Below are 15,749 nucleotides of genomic sequence, written 5' to 3' on the forward strand. Positions count from 1 at the left end.
ACAAGAGAAAATAACAAGGGAAGAGAATACGATACCACCGGCCAAGAAACGAGTCCCACCCGGAAGCCCGTGTCCTTCTGGGAAACTCCCAGTTACCCCCCACCCCGGGCGTGACATGCTGTGGTATGGAATACCTCTTTGGCTAGCCTGGGGCAGGTGCCCCGTCTCTGCTTCCTCACGGCTTCCCCTCCTCCCTGGCAGAGCATGAGCCTCACAAAGTCCTTGGTCAGGGTAAACATCACTTAGCAACAACCGAAAACATCGGTTTCACCAACATTGTTCCCAGGCTGGAAGTCAAAACACAGCACTGCACCAGCTAACACAAAGGAGAAACATGACTGCTACTGCTGAACCCAGGACATTATCAAACCTTCGGGTAAAACTAAATAATTTCCGCAGTGGTGTTGATATTCCATATAGAGGTATTCACAAATATCAGGCACTCTGGTATGTTACACTTGAATCCAAAGGCAGAAGTTACCCCGCTGTACAAATAAAAGCTGTAATCACTGTTCACAAAAAGCTCTCTGTTTGCAGCTTTAAAGATAGTTTTTTTTTCTGATGTACTGACTTCAGAAGAGAATTCAGTATTCTAAGACGTAATTACATGAACCTGCAGTGAAGTAAGAAACACCACAAATTACAGAATTGGCTGATCCTGAGAATTTGCTGACAGCAAAATTTATTATTTCCACTCATTCAAACCAAACCATTGCCAAATAAAAGTCTAATTCTAAAGTTAGAACTTCACATATGCCAGATTATCCCTTTCCCACTGAAACTATAATTTTCCTGCATCAGTTTATTTGTATTTTCATTTTCCCTCTTCACTGATAAGATTGTGCAAAATCTGTAGATGCTCACTCTATGCAAGTACAACATTGGCATTAATATAGCAGATGTTGCTACAAGTCAGATTTGACAAGCAATTAAATCCTAAATAAATAAATAAAGCTATCAATCAAGGACACAACTTCCTTTCCTAGAAAAAAAAACAAACAAAAAACCCATAAAGTTAATTCAAATTGGCATAGCAACATTTTTGACATAAGTCACAAATGCCCAAACTACCTGATTTTACTACATCCTACGGTCCACTATGAAAACTCAGAGCAGACTAACTGCCAACCTGGAAAGATCAACTTTCCACTAGCCCCTTTTCTCTGGCCCCAGCCAGTATGTGTCCCAGCAGTACAGGTCAGGTTTTTCCTGTGCATGGAAATACTCTCCCATAAATAACCCCTCCTTCATTCACAAAACTGTCCCTCGTTTTAGCATCTTCCCTCCTCAGACCTAATTCCCAACTTTTCCCTTTCAGCTATTCTGAAGTTTTCCCCTTTCGTTATAACAGAGATTTAACAGTGTCTGTATAATCCATGCTAATGCTGATGGAGCTCCCTGCAGCATTTACGAAGCTGTCCGGAGTCCTGCCTTCCCGCTGCAGACACAAAGCAGAGCTGGAGGAATCACACAGGCAAACAGCCACTCTCCCAGGATAGCACTGTGGGGGCTGCACTGCACACACACCTTGACACAGTCAGATCAGTGAATGTAGATTATTTAGGCTCGTTAATTTAGTTTTCTGAGCTTTCTTAAAATTTTACGAAAGGGAAAGAAGGAAAGCTAGTCTCAGTTTAGAAGCATATGAGGAACAGGAAGGGGAGACATACAGCCTGGCAGCTGCAAGAGCAGAAGAAAAAAGGAAGAGAGAAACAATTTAGGTGGAACATTAAATCTAGATTTAGCCAAGTTAAGTCAATGCTGATGAAGGAGTTGATGTTACATACAGACTAAAATCCTTTTTCTTGAGAAAAGAAAGTACAGTAGGCATGGAGTCACAGACAACAGCTCAATGAGAAAAGAAGCCTTTGAGCAGATGACCCATTCAAAGAGGAGATGCAACAACTGAAAGTAAGACAGCTGCAGACAAAGTACTATAAACCCTCTGCAAATAAAGTTAGTTAGAATGGACTTCAGACATAGGAGAACACACCATCGGTAAAGAAATAATGCCACACTTGATAATTACTACATTACTGAATAGCAGCCCAATCAAGACCAAGGCACCAGTGTGGCTCTCCACACACATTCAAACACATCACTCTGAAGAGATTCCAGAAAGCAAAATAGATACAGCGAAGGTGAACTGGAAAGTGTTTTGGCAGGTCAGTGGCAGAACTGGAAAAGTGAACTAGAAGGCATCTCCCAGCCAAAAAAAAATCACCTCCCTGCAAAAACAGGCAATGTGTTGAAGCATTGCTTTCTGAAGTTTTATCACACTTCATCTTAAAAGCAATAGTGTTTTTTGGCAATATGATTCCTACTAGAAGGCTCTGCAGGAACCACACTGCTCTGATATCAGAGAGCTTCCAATCCCCAGCTGGAACTTTTTCATAATTAACTCTATCTGTATGTTCTCTCCAATTTCTCCTGAAGGCAAACAAAGAACATTACAGTTATCTGGCAGCCACTACTACACTATGTTCTTGAAATATTTGCCAAATTAGACTTGAGAGGTAATTGGCGATATAAGAAACTCACCTGGACAACTGCATTAATTCAATGATCCTATGGGTAAAGGACAGCTGCAGAGGTGCTAAAAGTGCAGAACTGTTATGTAGAAAGGGCAAAAACAGGCTCCTCGGATTTATTCTTGCAGTAGCCAGTGAAAGTTTCATCAGTTTCAGAAAAACAAGAGTTTTCAATAAAATATCTCAACTCCGGCAAAAGTTTGTATTTCTTAATCATTATGACATACCTGAAAAACTAGAGGCCTTAATAAATGACATGCAGCCACTTCTGTCTGAAAAACAACTGAACAGCAGTTTGCAGAAATAATATGCAAACAGCTGAAAAAAAGGAAGTAGAGAATAGCAACAGACAGATATTTCAGGTATGACTACAATAAAGCTTACATTTGGTAATGATGTTAGATTAAAAATGCACTAAAACATTAATTACCTGATTGCTTAGACCCCTCTTTACGTCCCTTTTTCAGATTCTTCACATTATCAGTATTAATTCCAACTGTTCAAACCTTTGCTGGATTCCTTTTTCATTTTCCCAGTTAAAAAAAAACAAACAAACAACTCACCAACTTCTGGAGGAAGTTTAAAATCTGGAAAAAAAAATAGTGTAAAAAATATGTAGAAACACTTCAGTGGTGTCCTCTGTAGGCCATGCAATTGTTTCCATCACAAGATAACAACTTAATGAGGAAACACATTTTATTGCTCAACCATATTGCTTTCTGAGAGACACAGGATGGCTGGGAAGCCAGTCAAGTGTAGTTACCTCAACAACAAGTCTATATTAAAATAAAACACTTTTGGAGGTTTCAGAAAAATCAGTCTCCTCAGGGGAAAGAAAACTGTGCTTAGTTTAAAACCCAGCTTCTAACTGCTACTGATATAATGCTGCTGCCTATCAGCACCAGCTGAAAAGCCCCAGGTGCAGCACTGGAAACATGGATGTCCAGTCGACACACATGCCTGCAGTCATTTGCCTGAAAAACCATCTTCAATGAGACACTGTACAATTTTGCTTTCTTCAGGAAAGCCAGCAAAATCAGGGCCCACAGGAGCACTCTTCATTCCTGCCTCTGGGACTATGGACAATACCTTAACATCAGAATCCCATCAGTGTTGTGAAGTAAGGAAAAATTTGAAGGCTTAAAAGGTATAATGGTAATGCTGCACACCAAGCAAACACAGAAGGTAAATGGGCATGGTCAATCCAACAGCTCACATCTGAAAAAATCTAATGGTCCTCCTTTTGGCATTTATTTGACTGAAATTCTAAAATTCTGCAGCAATTTTATTCCCCGGAACAACACCTTCTACCTTTCCAGTCAGATCTCCTCTTCTTCCTCAAACATTCCTATACATGTAAGTATCACTTATTATGCCTACTAGTTATACAAATTATTTGTTTATAGCTTAAAGCAAATATTCAGAGAAACCAGCAGAAGAATTCCTTGTTCCGTTTTGATGCTACAGCATTCAAAATAAGCAACCAACAGCAATGTCCTATGGTTTCCACACACAAATGGAAATATCCTGAACAAATTCGCAAATTAATCTTCCTTGATCTCAAGAAACACACTCCCAATTTGATTTAGCCTTACCGATTTAAAAAGTATTGCAAGTAAAATTAGCAGCCTAAACCATGTTTATGCAGCCTGTCATGGAGAAATACAATAGAAACAACTAATGCTAATGAATTTAAACCAGTCCAAGATCTTAGAATTCAGTAAATCAAGTTCTGAGGTTTAAGTAGTTCTTGTCTGCAATCTGCCCAACAGGCTTTTTTAAGTTTTGTTTTTTTCACTCTTGGCTTGTTATAGGATTCCTGCCTGCTCAAATGGATGCTGTCATTTAAAAGGCATTATAGGAGTTGAGTACTTACAGTTCCCAAGTGAACCCAACAGTCTTTGTAAGTTTATGAGAAACAAACTGTACACCTCTAAGTGGTAAGCTGCAACAGTCTGACATACGATTATAAAATTATCCTCAATGGATCATCACCATCACATTCAGGCTATCTGGCTTTCAAAAAAGCAGTGTTACAGGAAATAAAATGAATATAATAGATATGCCATGTATGTCTTATAGTAAGACTTCAATAGATGTGGCATTGCTGTCCCTCCAGCAAACTGATCAGTAAATCTAACTCCTAAATGTAATCAGCAAGAACACTGCATGATGTAGTTTAGGAACCCCATGTCCATTTTGCCAGTATGAATGCAGAATTGTTTTTCCCTAAATCCCCAAACCTAGACCTAGAGGCAACGTACTGAAACCAGCGACAGATCTGTTTAGACGAGGTTAAAAGAGTACTATAGAGCAATAGTGAACTTCTGGAGTTTGCTGTTACAAGAGATTGCGGAGGCAGACAACACAGGTCAAAAAGTGTTTATTCAAACATATGATCAAAAGATGCATTAACAGACAGTAAAGGAAGTAAGCAGGGCTGTACCCCCTAACATCCTTAATACAGTAGCTACAAAGCTGAGCAGTACAAGGAAGTGCTGAAGCTCACATGCTGCTCTAAAGAACACCTCTGGTTGTTGGAGGGAGGATACTGGGCTAGATGGCACTCTGCTCTGGGCCAGCATGGCATTTTTTACATTCTTATCATCCTATAAAAGCAGAATAAACTACTTAGCAATGCAGCTGGTTTAGACTATACATTTTAAATTAGTTTCAGATAGTTTTGCTGCATTTAATTAACAATTTTTTCCCACCCAACTTGACATTTTTCTCCTTGCCGATCCTAAGATTCACAAAAGAGCAATCTGAGAGATGAGAACAACCAAAATTGTGTTTACCTTAATTACAGTGTTTCATAAATAAGTGTGAAGAATAATATGGAAAAAAATATACAAGCATGAGTAGTATTTTTCATTCTACAAACAAAATACTAATTAAGAAGCATATTAAATATGATAGGAGATCTTAACAGCATATTTATAATTTTTTTTTTCTAAAAAATCAGAACATAAGAAGTAGCTAAGCAATAGCACTTACAGCAAATTTCTTATTTTTACATTGCCAAATAGCATGCATATAGCATTTACCACTTCTAATGCAGGGTACCACAGCAGGACCTTGCCGGATGAGTAGTGACACACCAGCATCTGTCATGCTCCACAAGAAAAAAGGCAGGCTGTTAGTCAAGATTATTAACAAATGGCTAGTGATTCAGGACTTTTTAAAGCGTTAACTGACTTCAATGCTGTATTTCAAAAGATGAGCAAAAAAGGCAACAAGCTCAGCTAGGATGGTAACATGAGCAAAATTTTTGAGCAAAAATACACAAAACTTTATTTGGTAGACAAAAGGCTTATTCCAGCATTTTTCTCTATTTCAGTCAGCACTTCTAAGACTATTTAAAATTCAAAATATTAGGTACCAAGAAATATGACACCTCTGAAGAGTTAAAAAGATCTATCAGATCTGTGTTTAGGATTAAGTACAAAGTTCTTAAGTAACTACCATAAAAAGATGCTGCACATGGCAGGTCTAGTTTCAATTAAGAAGTCAGGGTATTTTGCCTGAAAGTTATACTTAAAATTTGCATACATCTTTTCCAAGAGGTGGAAAAGGCTGTTACCAGTACTGAAGAACAGTTCTTTCTTCTGAAGAACAATTTTGGCTAAAAATAATATTTCTCAGATGGAGCTTTCATCTTTTTCTCCAAGCTTCAGCCCGAGCATTCAAAGTTCATGAGACCTACACCTTCCACATGTCTATCAAACTCTGAAAAGTATTTTTCTTTCTCTCCTGTCCAAAAACCCTAACTGGCATCACACTGCATCTTTCAAAAGTCTTTGCCTGACTGCTCAGTCAGCTCTTTTAAGGCAACGCACCCCACCTGTTTTATCAGTTCTCTTAATTTGAAACCTGAAAGAATTCAAGAAGCGAACAGAAAAAAAAATGTATCTGAAACAAAACAAGTCCTTTATGCTCCATTTACAATCACACTCACTTCTTTAATCATTCCAAATATAGCATAAGAAGTTTATTATACTACAGAAATCATCTTAGAAAGAGCATGGAACAGTAAAACACAGGTCACTCCTCAGTCAGCCAACTCTTGGTCAGTGTGCTCCCATGTGTTTTCTACAGGCAAGAGTTACTGAAACACTGGAAAAGGGTATTCTATTTCAGACATACAAAAATCAGTGAAATAGGACACAATTTGGTGATTTTATAAGAGATGAATTACTCTAGAGTCATACACAGAATGAAAGTCATTCTTGGGACAAATAACATTCTGGAAAACATCAGTAACAGCTTCATAAACAGCTCACTATATATGGACTATAATAAAAGCATTGGGGCTCAAAACATCCAGGTTTTCAGCCACAAACTCAATTTTCTAGCTCATTCTGTCCCTCCAAAGCTAATAAAATGAACAATTCCTGGAAGTCATGTTTCAACTCTCAAATGATAAGAAGCAAATTCTTACACAGGAGAAGGCTTCTGAACAAACTGTAAATCATTCAGAGAGACTCTAGATGCATATGAGGAATAAAAAGCTATCAGTGACTATTTGACAAGATTTGCTGAGCAATATAAAGAGAAAAGTGTAATTTTCCTCTAACTGTACTGTCACATATATTTCCTGAGATCAAGTCATGGTCAAATTGTCATGTAACTGTATTTGCAATTTTCTCCATACATTTTTACAACTCTCTCACTTCAGCAATATTTACCATTATCACTCCCAGCAGTCAAGGTTGTTTGCATAAGGTGTTATTTGCCAAGAACCTGTTACTCGAAAGGAAGACCCCTTCTGTCTGCACAGAATGTAGGTGGAGAAAGGAGCCTTGCTGAGAGAAAAGTGGAGGAAACCAACATAATCACATACACATCATCTAAATAAGAACACAGCAGAAAACGTGTGGGGCACTCAACTACACTCGTAACATACTTTTTTTTGTAAGTGACAAGAAATGACAGCATATCATTTCAACTAATTTGTTGTAGAAGGATTGCTCATAAAGCTCCTGCAAGGACACACCTAAGTGTTTCTAGCCCTGTTTAACAGCTGAAGGAGTAAGATAGATACAAATCAATACAACACTTAAAGGCTACCCTCAGGAAGATCAGAGGAACAGGGCTCTGCTAGGAGGAACACCAAGAGCTAAACTATAAATAGCAAGTCTGGACACATCAAAGCATGTCTTAACTTCACTATGCCTTAAAAGCTACTGAACATTCTTAAGCAACAGTCTAACATACAGAGAACACCCAGAGCAAAACTGTTCATAATTCACTGCTGAAAAAAGGTTTATGGAGAGAGGCTCCACACAATGTGCTCTTAGTTTGGTCCTATTCCATAGCTCAGCCACTCTCTCAGAAACTGGAACAAGAGAGATGCTTCTTTCATTCACAGATGACATAAAGGTGGCAAGGGCCATCAGTATGCTACATGTTGGAAAACAAAAGGGCCATGGCCAACAGTGATAAAGGTTCAGAACAAAAGTAGGATATAATTTGACAAAGGACAACTGCACAAAACCAGAGAGGAAGGCTGCTTATCAGACTGCAATCTACTGGAAATGATCCTATGGTCAACACAGATCACAGAATTATGGAACAGTTAGGTTTGGAAAGGACCTTAGGATCATCTAGTTCCAGCCCCCCTGCCATGGGCAGGAACACCTTATGCTAAACCATACCACCCAAGGCCTCGTCCAACCTGGCCTTGAACACTGCAAGGGATGGAGCATTCACAACCTCCCTGGGCAACCTATTCCAGTACCTCACCACCCTCACAGGAAAGAAATTCCTCCTTATATCCAATCTAAACTTCCACTGTTTAAGTTTTAACCCGTTACCCCTTGTCCTATCACTACAGTCTCTAATGAAGAGTCCCTCCCCAGCATCCCTATAGGCCCCCTTCAGATACTGGAAGGCTGCTATGAGGTCTCCACACAGCCTTCTCTTCTCCAGGCTGAACAGCCCCAACTTTCTCAGCCTGTCTTCATACAGGAGGTGCTCCAGTCCCCTAATCATCCTCGTGGCCCTTCTCTGGACTTGTTCCAACAGTTCCATGTCCTTTTTATGTTGAGGACACCAGAACTGCACACAATATTCCAGGTGAGGTCTCACAACAGCAGAGTAGAGGGGCAGGATCACCTCCTTTCACCTGCTGGTCACACTCCTTTTGATGCAGCCCACGATAAGGTTGGCTTTCTGGGCTGCAAGCACACACTGAAGCCGGCCCATGTTCATTTTCTCATCAACCAACACCCCCAAGTCCTTCTCCGCAGGGCTGCTCTGAATCTCTTCTCTGCCCAACCTGTAGCTGTGCCTGGGATTGCTCCCACCCAGGTGTAGGACCTTGCACTTGCCATGGTTAAACTTCATGAGGTTGGCATCAGCCCACCTCACAAGTGTGTCGAGGTCCCTCTGGATGGCATTCCTTCCCTCCAGCATTTCAGCCGAACCACATAGCTTGGTGTCATCGGCAAACTTGCTGAGGGTGCACTCAATCCCACTGTCCATGTCAGCGACAAGGGTGTTGAACAAGACCGGTCTCAACATCAATCCCTGAGGGACACCACTCGTTACTGGTCTCCAGCTGGACATTGAGCCATTGACCACAACTCTTTGTGTGCAGCCATCCAGCCAGTTCTTTATCCACCGAGTGGTCCATCCATCAAATTGATGTCTCTCCAATGTAGAGACAAGGATGTCGTGTGGGACAGTGTCGAACGCTTTACACAACTCCAGGTAGATGACATCAACTGCTCTACCCCTGTCCATCAGTTCCATAGCCCCATCATAGAAAGCCACCAAATTGGTCAGGCAGGATTTCCCCTTAGTGAAGCCATACTGGCTGTCACCAAGCACCTTGTTGATTTTCATGTACCTTAGCATGCCTTCCAGGAGAACCTGCTCCATGATTTTGCCAGGCACAGAGGTGAGACGGACTGGTCTGTAATTCCCTGGGTCATCCATTTTCCCCTTCTTGAAAATGGGGGTTATATTTCCCTTTTTCCAGTCATCAGGAACTTCACCTGAACTGCCATGATTTTTCAAATATCATGATCAGTGGCTTAGCAACTTCATTTTGCCAGCTCCTTCAGGACCTGCGGATGGATTTCATCAGATCCCATGGACTTGTGTGCAAGTTCAGGTTTTTAAGATGGTCTCGAACCAGATCCTCTCCTACAGTGGGTCCAAGGTCTTCATTCTCACAGTCCCTGCATCTGCCTTCCAAGACTTGGGTGGTGTGGTCAGAGCATTTGCCAGTGAAAACTGAGGCAAAGAAGTCATTAAGAACCTCAGCCTTCTTCAAATACAGGGTAGCCAGTTCTGATAGCTTCCGGATAGGACCCACGTCGTCCCTAGTCTGTCTTTTATTTGCAATGTACCTACAGAATCGTGAGACAGGTTAGTTTTACTCTACTGATGATGTGCTGTTGCAATAGTAATCCTGCTCACTATGAGAGAAACCGCAGGTTCAGACCCCTGGTGCGTGCGCTTGGCTGAGGAGCCATTGGTGCGAGGCTACCATCTGCGGGCTTATGACTGAACGGCCTCTAAGAACCCGCCTAGATGCTTGTTGTGCTATTGTGTCATTGGTCACTTGTGTTTGACCCAGGAGATGGCAGTCTTGTTCAGAATGCATGGGTAAAGCTCTTTCCGAATCTTCGTTAGCGAAGACAGACCTTCCTCATAGGAGAAGGAAAACTCCTATCTTCAAACCCGGGCTGATGGAGCTTGCCTAGCCTTGTATGGTCTTCCATCAAAGAGAAGGACACTCTTACAAAACCTATGACCCGTGGACCTTGCTGTTACCGTCCTAGCTAACTAGTTTGTGCCAGTCAAACCTCAGGTTTAAAGGGTGGGGCCAGTTCTGCGCAAGCTGAGGTTCACCTAAAAAATCCACTGCACAGGCTGGAAGGGCTTACTTCACTTGTCTATATGGATGGGCAAGGGTCTAAATGGTAGGTGACAAGGTGCATGGGAAGCTGCAGATCCAACGCTGCATGTGGGTGGACCAGAGCATGGGTAGCTCTAGTTAGCTCAGGAGTTGACAGTCATGGTCAGACACTTCCGGATTGCCTAAGCAGCCTTTTTTTCCAACCAGATTTGGATATCCCACTTGCCCTTGGTCATCGTGCCTGTAGTAAGCATATTTAAAGCCCTTCCCAAATCTTCGCTCGCAAAGCCAAGCCAAGCCACCTACAGAATCCCTTCCTGTTATCTTTCACATCCCCAGCCAAGTTTAATGCTAACTGGGCCTTAGCCTTCCTAACCTGGTCCCCAGCTTCCCAGACAACACCCCTGTATTCTTCCCAGGCTGCCTGTCCTTGCTTCCACTTTTTATAAGCCTCTTTTTAACTTTGAATTTTTCTCAGGCGCTCCTTATCCATCCAAGAAGGTCTCCTGGCCCTCCTGCTGCACTTCCTTCTAGTTGGGATGCAACACTCCTGAGCTTGTAGCAGGTGATCCTTGAATATCAACGAAGAGTCTTGGGCCCCCCTGCCCTCTAGGGCTATATCCCATGGAACCTTACTAAGCAGGTTCCTGAAGAGGCCAAAGTCTCCTCTCTTGAAATCCAGGGCAGTGAGCTTGCTGCATGCTCTTCTCACTGTCCTGATGATCTCAAACTCGGTAATTACAGCCAGCAATGAACCATGAACATTTACCCTACTTAAACATTTGTTTCCTTTGCATTGTTACTGTTCAGAATAATACTGAATATAAGGACAGTGATAGATACGCCAGTGATTTACTGGAGGAAAGAGAGTTCTGTTGCTCACTGAAGCACAGTATTGCTCATAGGACATAATTCCTAGTTTAAGGGAAAAAAAACATTTCTGCATCTGAGGAAGAGAAATAAGCATTATGCTAATTATGAATAATTGCAAAATTGCTCTGAGTAAAGAAAGAATAAAGAGAGGTTTGGAGTAAGACCGTGAATTTCTGCTGACATGGTACAAGTCCTGAAAAGAAAGGTCACATATAAAAGATACTATGCTCCCCTCAAGAGAAACATTCAAGTGCATCTCAAGGAATTTGAATCAAAGGGTTCCTTCAAAAAGGGGGTGCCTGAACATGAATTACTGTGCAATGCCAGTTAGGCTCTCTCTAGCAGAGGCAGTTTGCCAGCGGAGAATTTCACAAAGCCCAAGACCAAAAATGCTACCATGGAACTTATCTCAGAGAAAGATTTATGCTTGTGGAAGAAGACTAAGTAGAGATTGTCTTTCATTTCTTCATCCACGTTTTACAAATGTGTGATTATGCTATTATTTTTACATATTACAAATAAATGCCTTTATTTCTAGTTTACCTTAATCTGTCTTAACCTATGGCCAAGCTTCCCACCACAGACTCCACAGTGTCCACAGTTAGGAAAGGTGCTTCCCCTCCCATTGCACTGATCAGATTCTGTCACTGCACGAATCAGACAGGACCCAAGTGTAGTCAGTGACTTGCAACAGCTGAATAGGCTCTCTGACCTGCAACAGGATACTGGAGTGCATGCCTATCCTTTGCAAATGTTGGGGTATAGATCAAAAGCAGACCTCCTGCTGACTACTTCCGACACAGGGGGTATCCTTGCTCTCTCCCCACTTCTGTGGAGCAAACCATGTGCTCTGGAACCTTTCTGTTATTTCAAAGGCAGGTGTGTGTGCAGAAACAAGCAAGGTAAGTATTACAATTATTATCGGAATGTGGACATCTAAAACATTTGGAACTTGAACTGTTCAAGAAATCAGACATTTTGCTCAGAATTTTATCAGAAATCATATTTGAGATCTAAATGCAAATACACTGCATTAAATAAGTTGTACTGGTTTTCATATTTTTGTTTCTGCTGTGTTTACCTTCCTGTTCAATACAGAAAGACTTCAGTTTCTTTGCACACATCCAGGCAGTACTTCAAACCAACTGATAAATGAGTTAGTGGAAACAGACTGAAGTGCTAATGTCCTTTCTACTGTTCTTTACTAAAAATATAGAAATGGGAAAACAATACTAAATCAATAGTTACTTTGGCTTCTGAACCTTAAAAAGAACTCTTTGTTCTTTCTCTTCTGTTACTGCATTTGTCCAGGGACTGGGTAGGGAAGATGTCCATTACCATCAGAGGAGAATTAAAACCTCAGTTGCACCTTCTGCTCACTGTAAAGTCCCAAAGATAAATACAATGTAATCTTCAGAAATAAGTGATTTGTAACAAGTCTGTCTGGGGAAATGGAAAGAAATGAATGTAACCTCATGGTAAAATTACGCTGCTGAGAACTCCATTCAAGAAAAGCATTTGTGAATGCTAGGTAAGTGACCAAGTAGGTATGAATTTTATCTCAATAAAAAGTCATTTTACCTGAACGTATGTTAAGGTAATTAAATTTTCTCAGTGATAAAGAATCAAAACTTGAAAAGCAAAACTGTAAGTTATGCTTCTGTAAAACCTAAGAGTGGTAAGGGAAGCATCTTTTATTTTAGAGCAGGTAGTGGTTCTTGCGGCATCTCCCATTCTAAGAGTACACAGTTTAAATTATAATACTCTTAAGATGTAGTTTGGATCAAATAACAATTTAGATCACAGATGTTTTCCAATGCCACCTTCTGAGTCTACTACATTAATAAAGGTATTTTTTTCTCTTACATTAATAACATTAATAATGTAGTATGACCTTTTCTCTAAATATTGCGATTTTGAATTCTCTCCATATGTCGAGTTCATTTTAGCTATTCAATATTGGATCTGTTTGAAAAATAAAAAGGATGCACTTGGCCACATTCAGGATAAAGACTATGATGAATTATACACTCTTGTAAGGTGTGTATTTCTTCAGAAAAATATTTAAATTCATAAGCACATGTCTGTTTGTCTGTGTGAAACAACATTTTTGTTGGACTTTTACGAGGTCTTGGGCTATAAATTAGTTGTGTTCTAAGTCTGGAGGGAATGTCTCCTAAATTTTAAATACAGTTGTACCTATTTAAATCTGTCATCCAGTTTCCAAGAGTTTAAAGGAAAACCAACAAAACCAAGCCACTATTTGAGTATGACCTATGCAAAAGCAATACTTTCTCTTTGCACTGCAGAAACAAAAGGAGAAAATTATGCGAAAATCATATTCCGTCACCTGCAAACACTGGAGCCACTGCTGAATCAATTTTCTCTCATCTTTGCTCTCCAACAAATAAAGGCTTTAACATGTTAGGCAGTGTGTGTTTTTCATAACGTAGACTTTGCTGAAATCAAGTGTTTCCTTTATGAGGCCTCCAGCAGACTTAGACACATCCAAGAAAATCAGAACACATCCAAGAAAATCACTTATATGGCATTGTACTCAGCCACCTTCCTCACCTCTTTCCCCTTCTCTTAGGGTCTCCTTTCTTTCTGAAATAATACCACCACTGTCCATGTATACAGACATGATCTTTCTGCTAATTTATTGTGACCCATGAGACAACCCCTGTAGTACTGAAAATACCTTGGCTTAAGCACACAAATTCCAGTCCTGTAAACAGCAATTTCTCTTACAAAACAAAGCACAATTTTAAGGCAAAAAAGGTCAAGAACGAAGATGGAACAGACAGGTACAATTTGCTGAACTAGTAACTACCCACTTCTACCCTCTTGTTTTCAGCTGTACTAAAGAGGTCCAAATTCTTTACTGTGGGAGCGCAGAGAGTTTTCCCATAAACAACTTCACAGCTGAGATCAGATTTTCACAAAAAAAACAAAGAAATTGAAGGTGAAGAGGGAGATCTGGCTAAACTCATGCATCATGCACAAGTCAGCCCATACTCCTTATCTCTCCCCAATTTTGCCTCCTCCTTGAATTACATCACCTGGAGCTACAGCTGCAGAGTGGCATGCTCTGAGACCGTATGGAACTCACTGACCCTCCATGGGATTTACAACACCACTATCCTTCCAGCTTCTGCCAACAGAGCTGGAAATATTATCAGGCTTTAAAAGTGTCCAAAGAAGGAGATGGAACTGTTGGAGCAAGTCCAGAGGACGACCACAAGGATGATCAGGGGGCTGTAGAGCACCTCCCATATGAAGACAGGGTGAGAAATTTGGGGCTGTTCAGCCTGGAGAAGAGAAGGCTGTGTGGAGACTTCAGAGCAGCCTTCCAGTATCTGAAGGGGGCCTATAAGAATGCTGGAGAGGGACTCTTCATCAGGGACTGTAGTGACAGAACAAGGGTAATGGATTCAAATTTAAACAGGGGAGATTTAGGTTAGATACAAGGAAGAAGTTCTTTCCTGTGAGGGCGGTGAGGCACTGGAATGGGTTGCCCAAAGAAGTGACAAATGCTCCATCCCTGTTAGTGTTCTAGGCCAGGCTGGACGAGGACTTAAGCAGCCTGGTCTAGTGGGAGGTTTGCCTGCCCATGGCAGGGGGGTTGGAACCAGAAGATCTTATGCTCCTTTCCAACCCAAACTATTCTATGGTTTTATAAGTTAAGACAGCAGGAAAAAAAAAAAACAAACATAAATTGAAAAGGACATTACTCTCACATGTAACAGAAACAACTTCTATTTGTGTCATATACATACACATGTAACCCAAGTGTGCCACTACAAACAACATAACTCTCTGGTTTGTGTTTTATTATTATGATGCAAATATTTAACAACTAGATTCTCTTTGGCTGTAATAGAAACCAAGTAATATTCTACCAGCATTGTGTTTAAAAAATAAAAAAAAAATTAAAAAATATGCTATTTCAAAGAGATACATCTCAAATGCAAAGATCAGAACCTGAGGTCAGAAAAGGCTGTACTTACTCCTTATTCCTGCTTTTAATGCATGGCTGGTAAAGGACTTTGACAGCATTCCAGGTTCCTGCTGGTCCAGAGCTAGGCATGAAAATATCTCCAAAAGGTGTAAAAACATCATGGGAGGAGGAACTTCCTGAAGACTCCACCAGCAAAGTGTCAGAATTTAAAAGCCATATCTACAAATGAAGAAATTATTTATTATACTGTTCCTTCACTCTGATGCTAAATCAGCTGATACAAAAGCTGCATTCTTACTAAGTTTCTAACAAAGTGTTAATAGACATAAATTGACATTTTATTATTCAGCACAGTCTGCACAGCCTCTCAAAGAGAAAAGTGGGTTAATACAATAAACTGAAGCCTGATTTATCACAGTCACTCTTAAGATCATTATTTCTGTGAAGCTGCCTCTTTCTGTGACTGTAGCACATTCCCTTTGGTGGTAACAGAAGAAACAGTCCTGAGTCATCT

General features: G+C 40.6%; 1 protein-coding gene across 7 annotated transcripts in view; it reads right to left on the reverse strand.

Annotated features, from left to right (window-relative positions):
* UBE3D (ubiquitin protein ligase E3D) overlaps positions 1 to 15,749 on the reverse strand; it is an 85,584-nt gene that overhangs the window by 49,013 nt on the left and 20,822 nt on the right. For all 7 annotated transcript variants that reach the window (XM_062608273.1, XM_062608268.1, XM_062608270.1 and 4 more), the window contains exon 8: positions 15,285 to 15,454. In XM_062608273.1, the coding sequence (XP_062464257.1) occupies positions 15,285 to 15,454 (170 nt within the window). The remainder of the gene's footprint in view (positions 1 to 15,284; positions 15,455 to 15,749) is intronic.

This window comes from Pezoporus occidentalis, unplaced genomic scaffold (assembly GCF_034315485.1).
Source record: "Pezoporus occidentalis ecotype Australia unplaced genomic scaffold, CSIRO_AGI_Poc_V1 ctg13, whole genome shotgun sequence".
In the NCBI taxonomy this organism is placed as follows: Eukaryota; Metazoa; Chordata; class Aves; order Psittaciformes; family Psittacidae; genus Pezoporus; species Pezoporus occidentalis.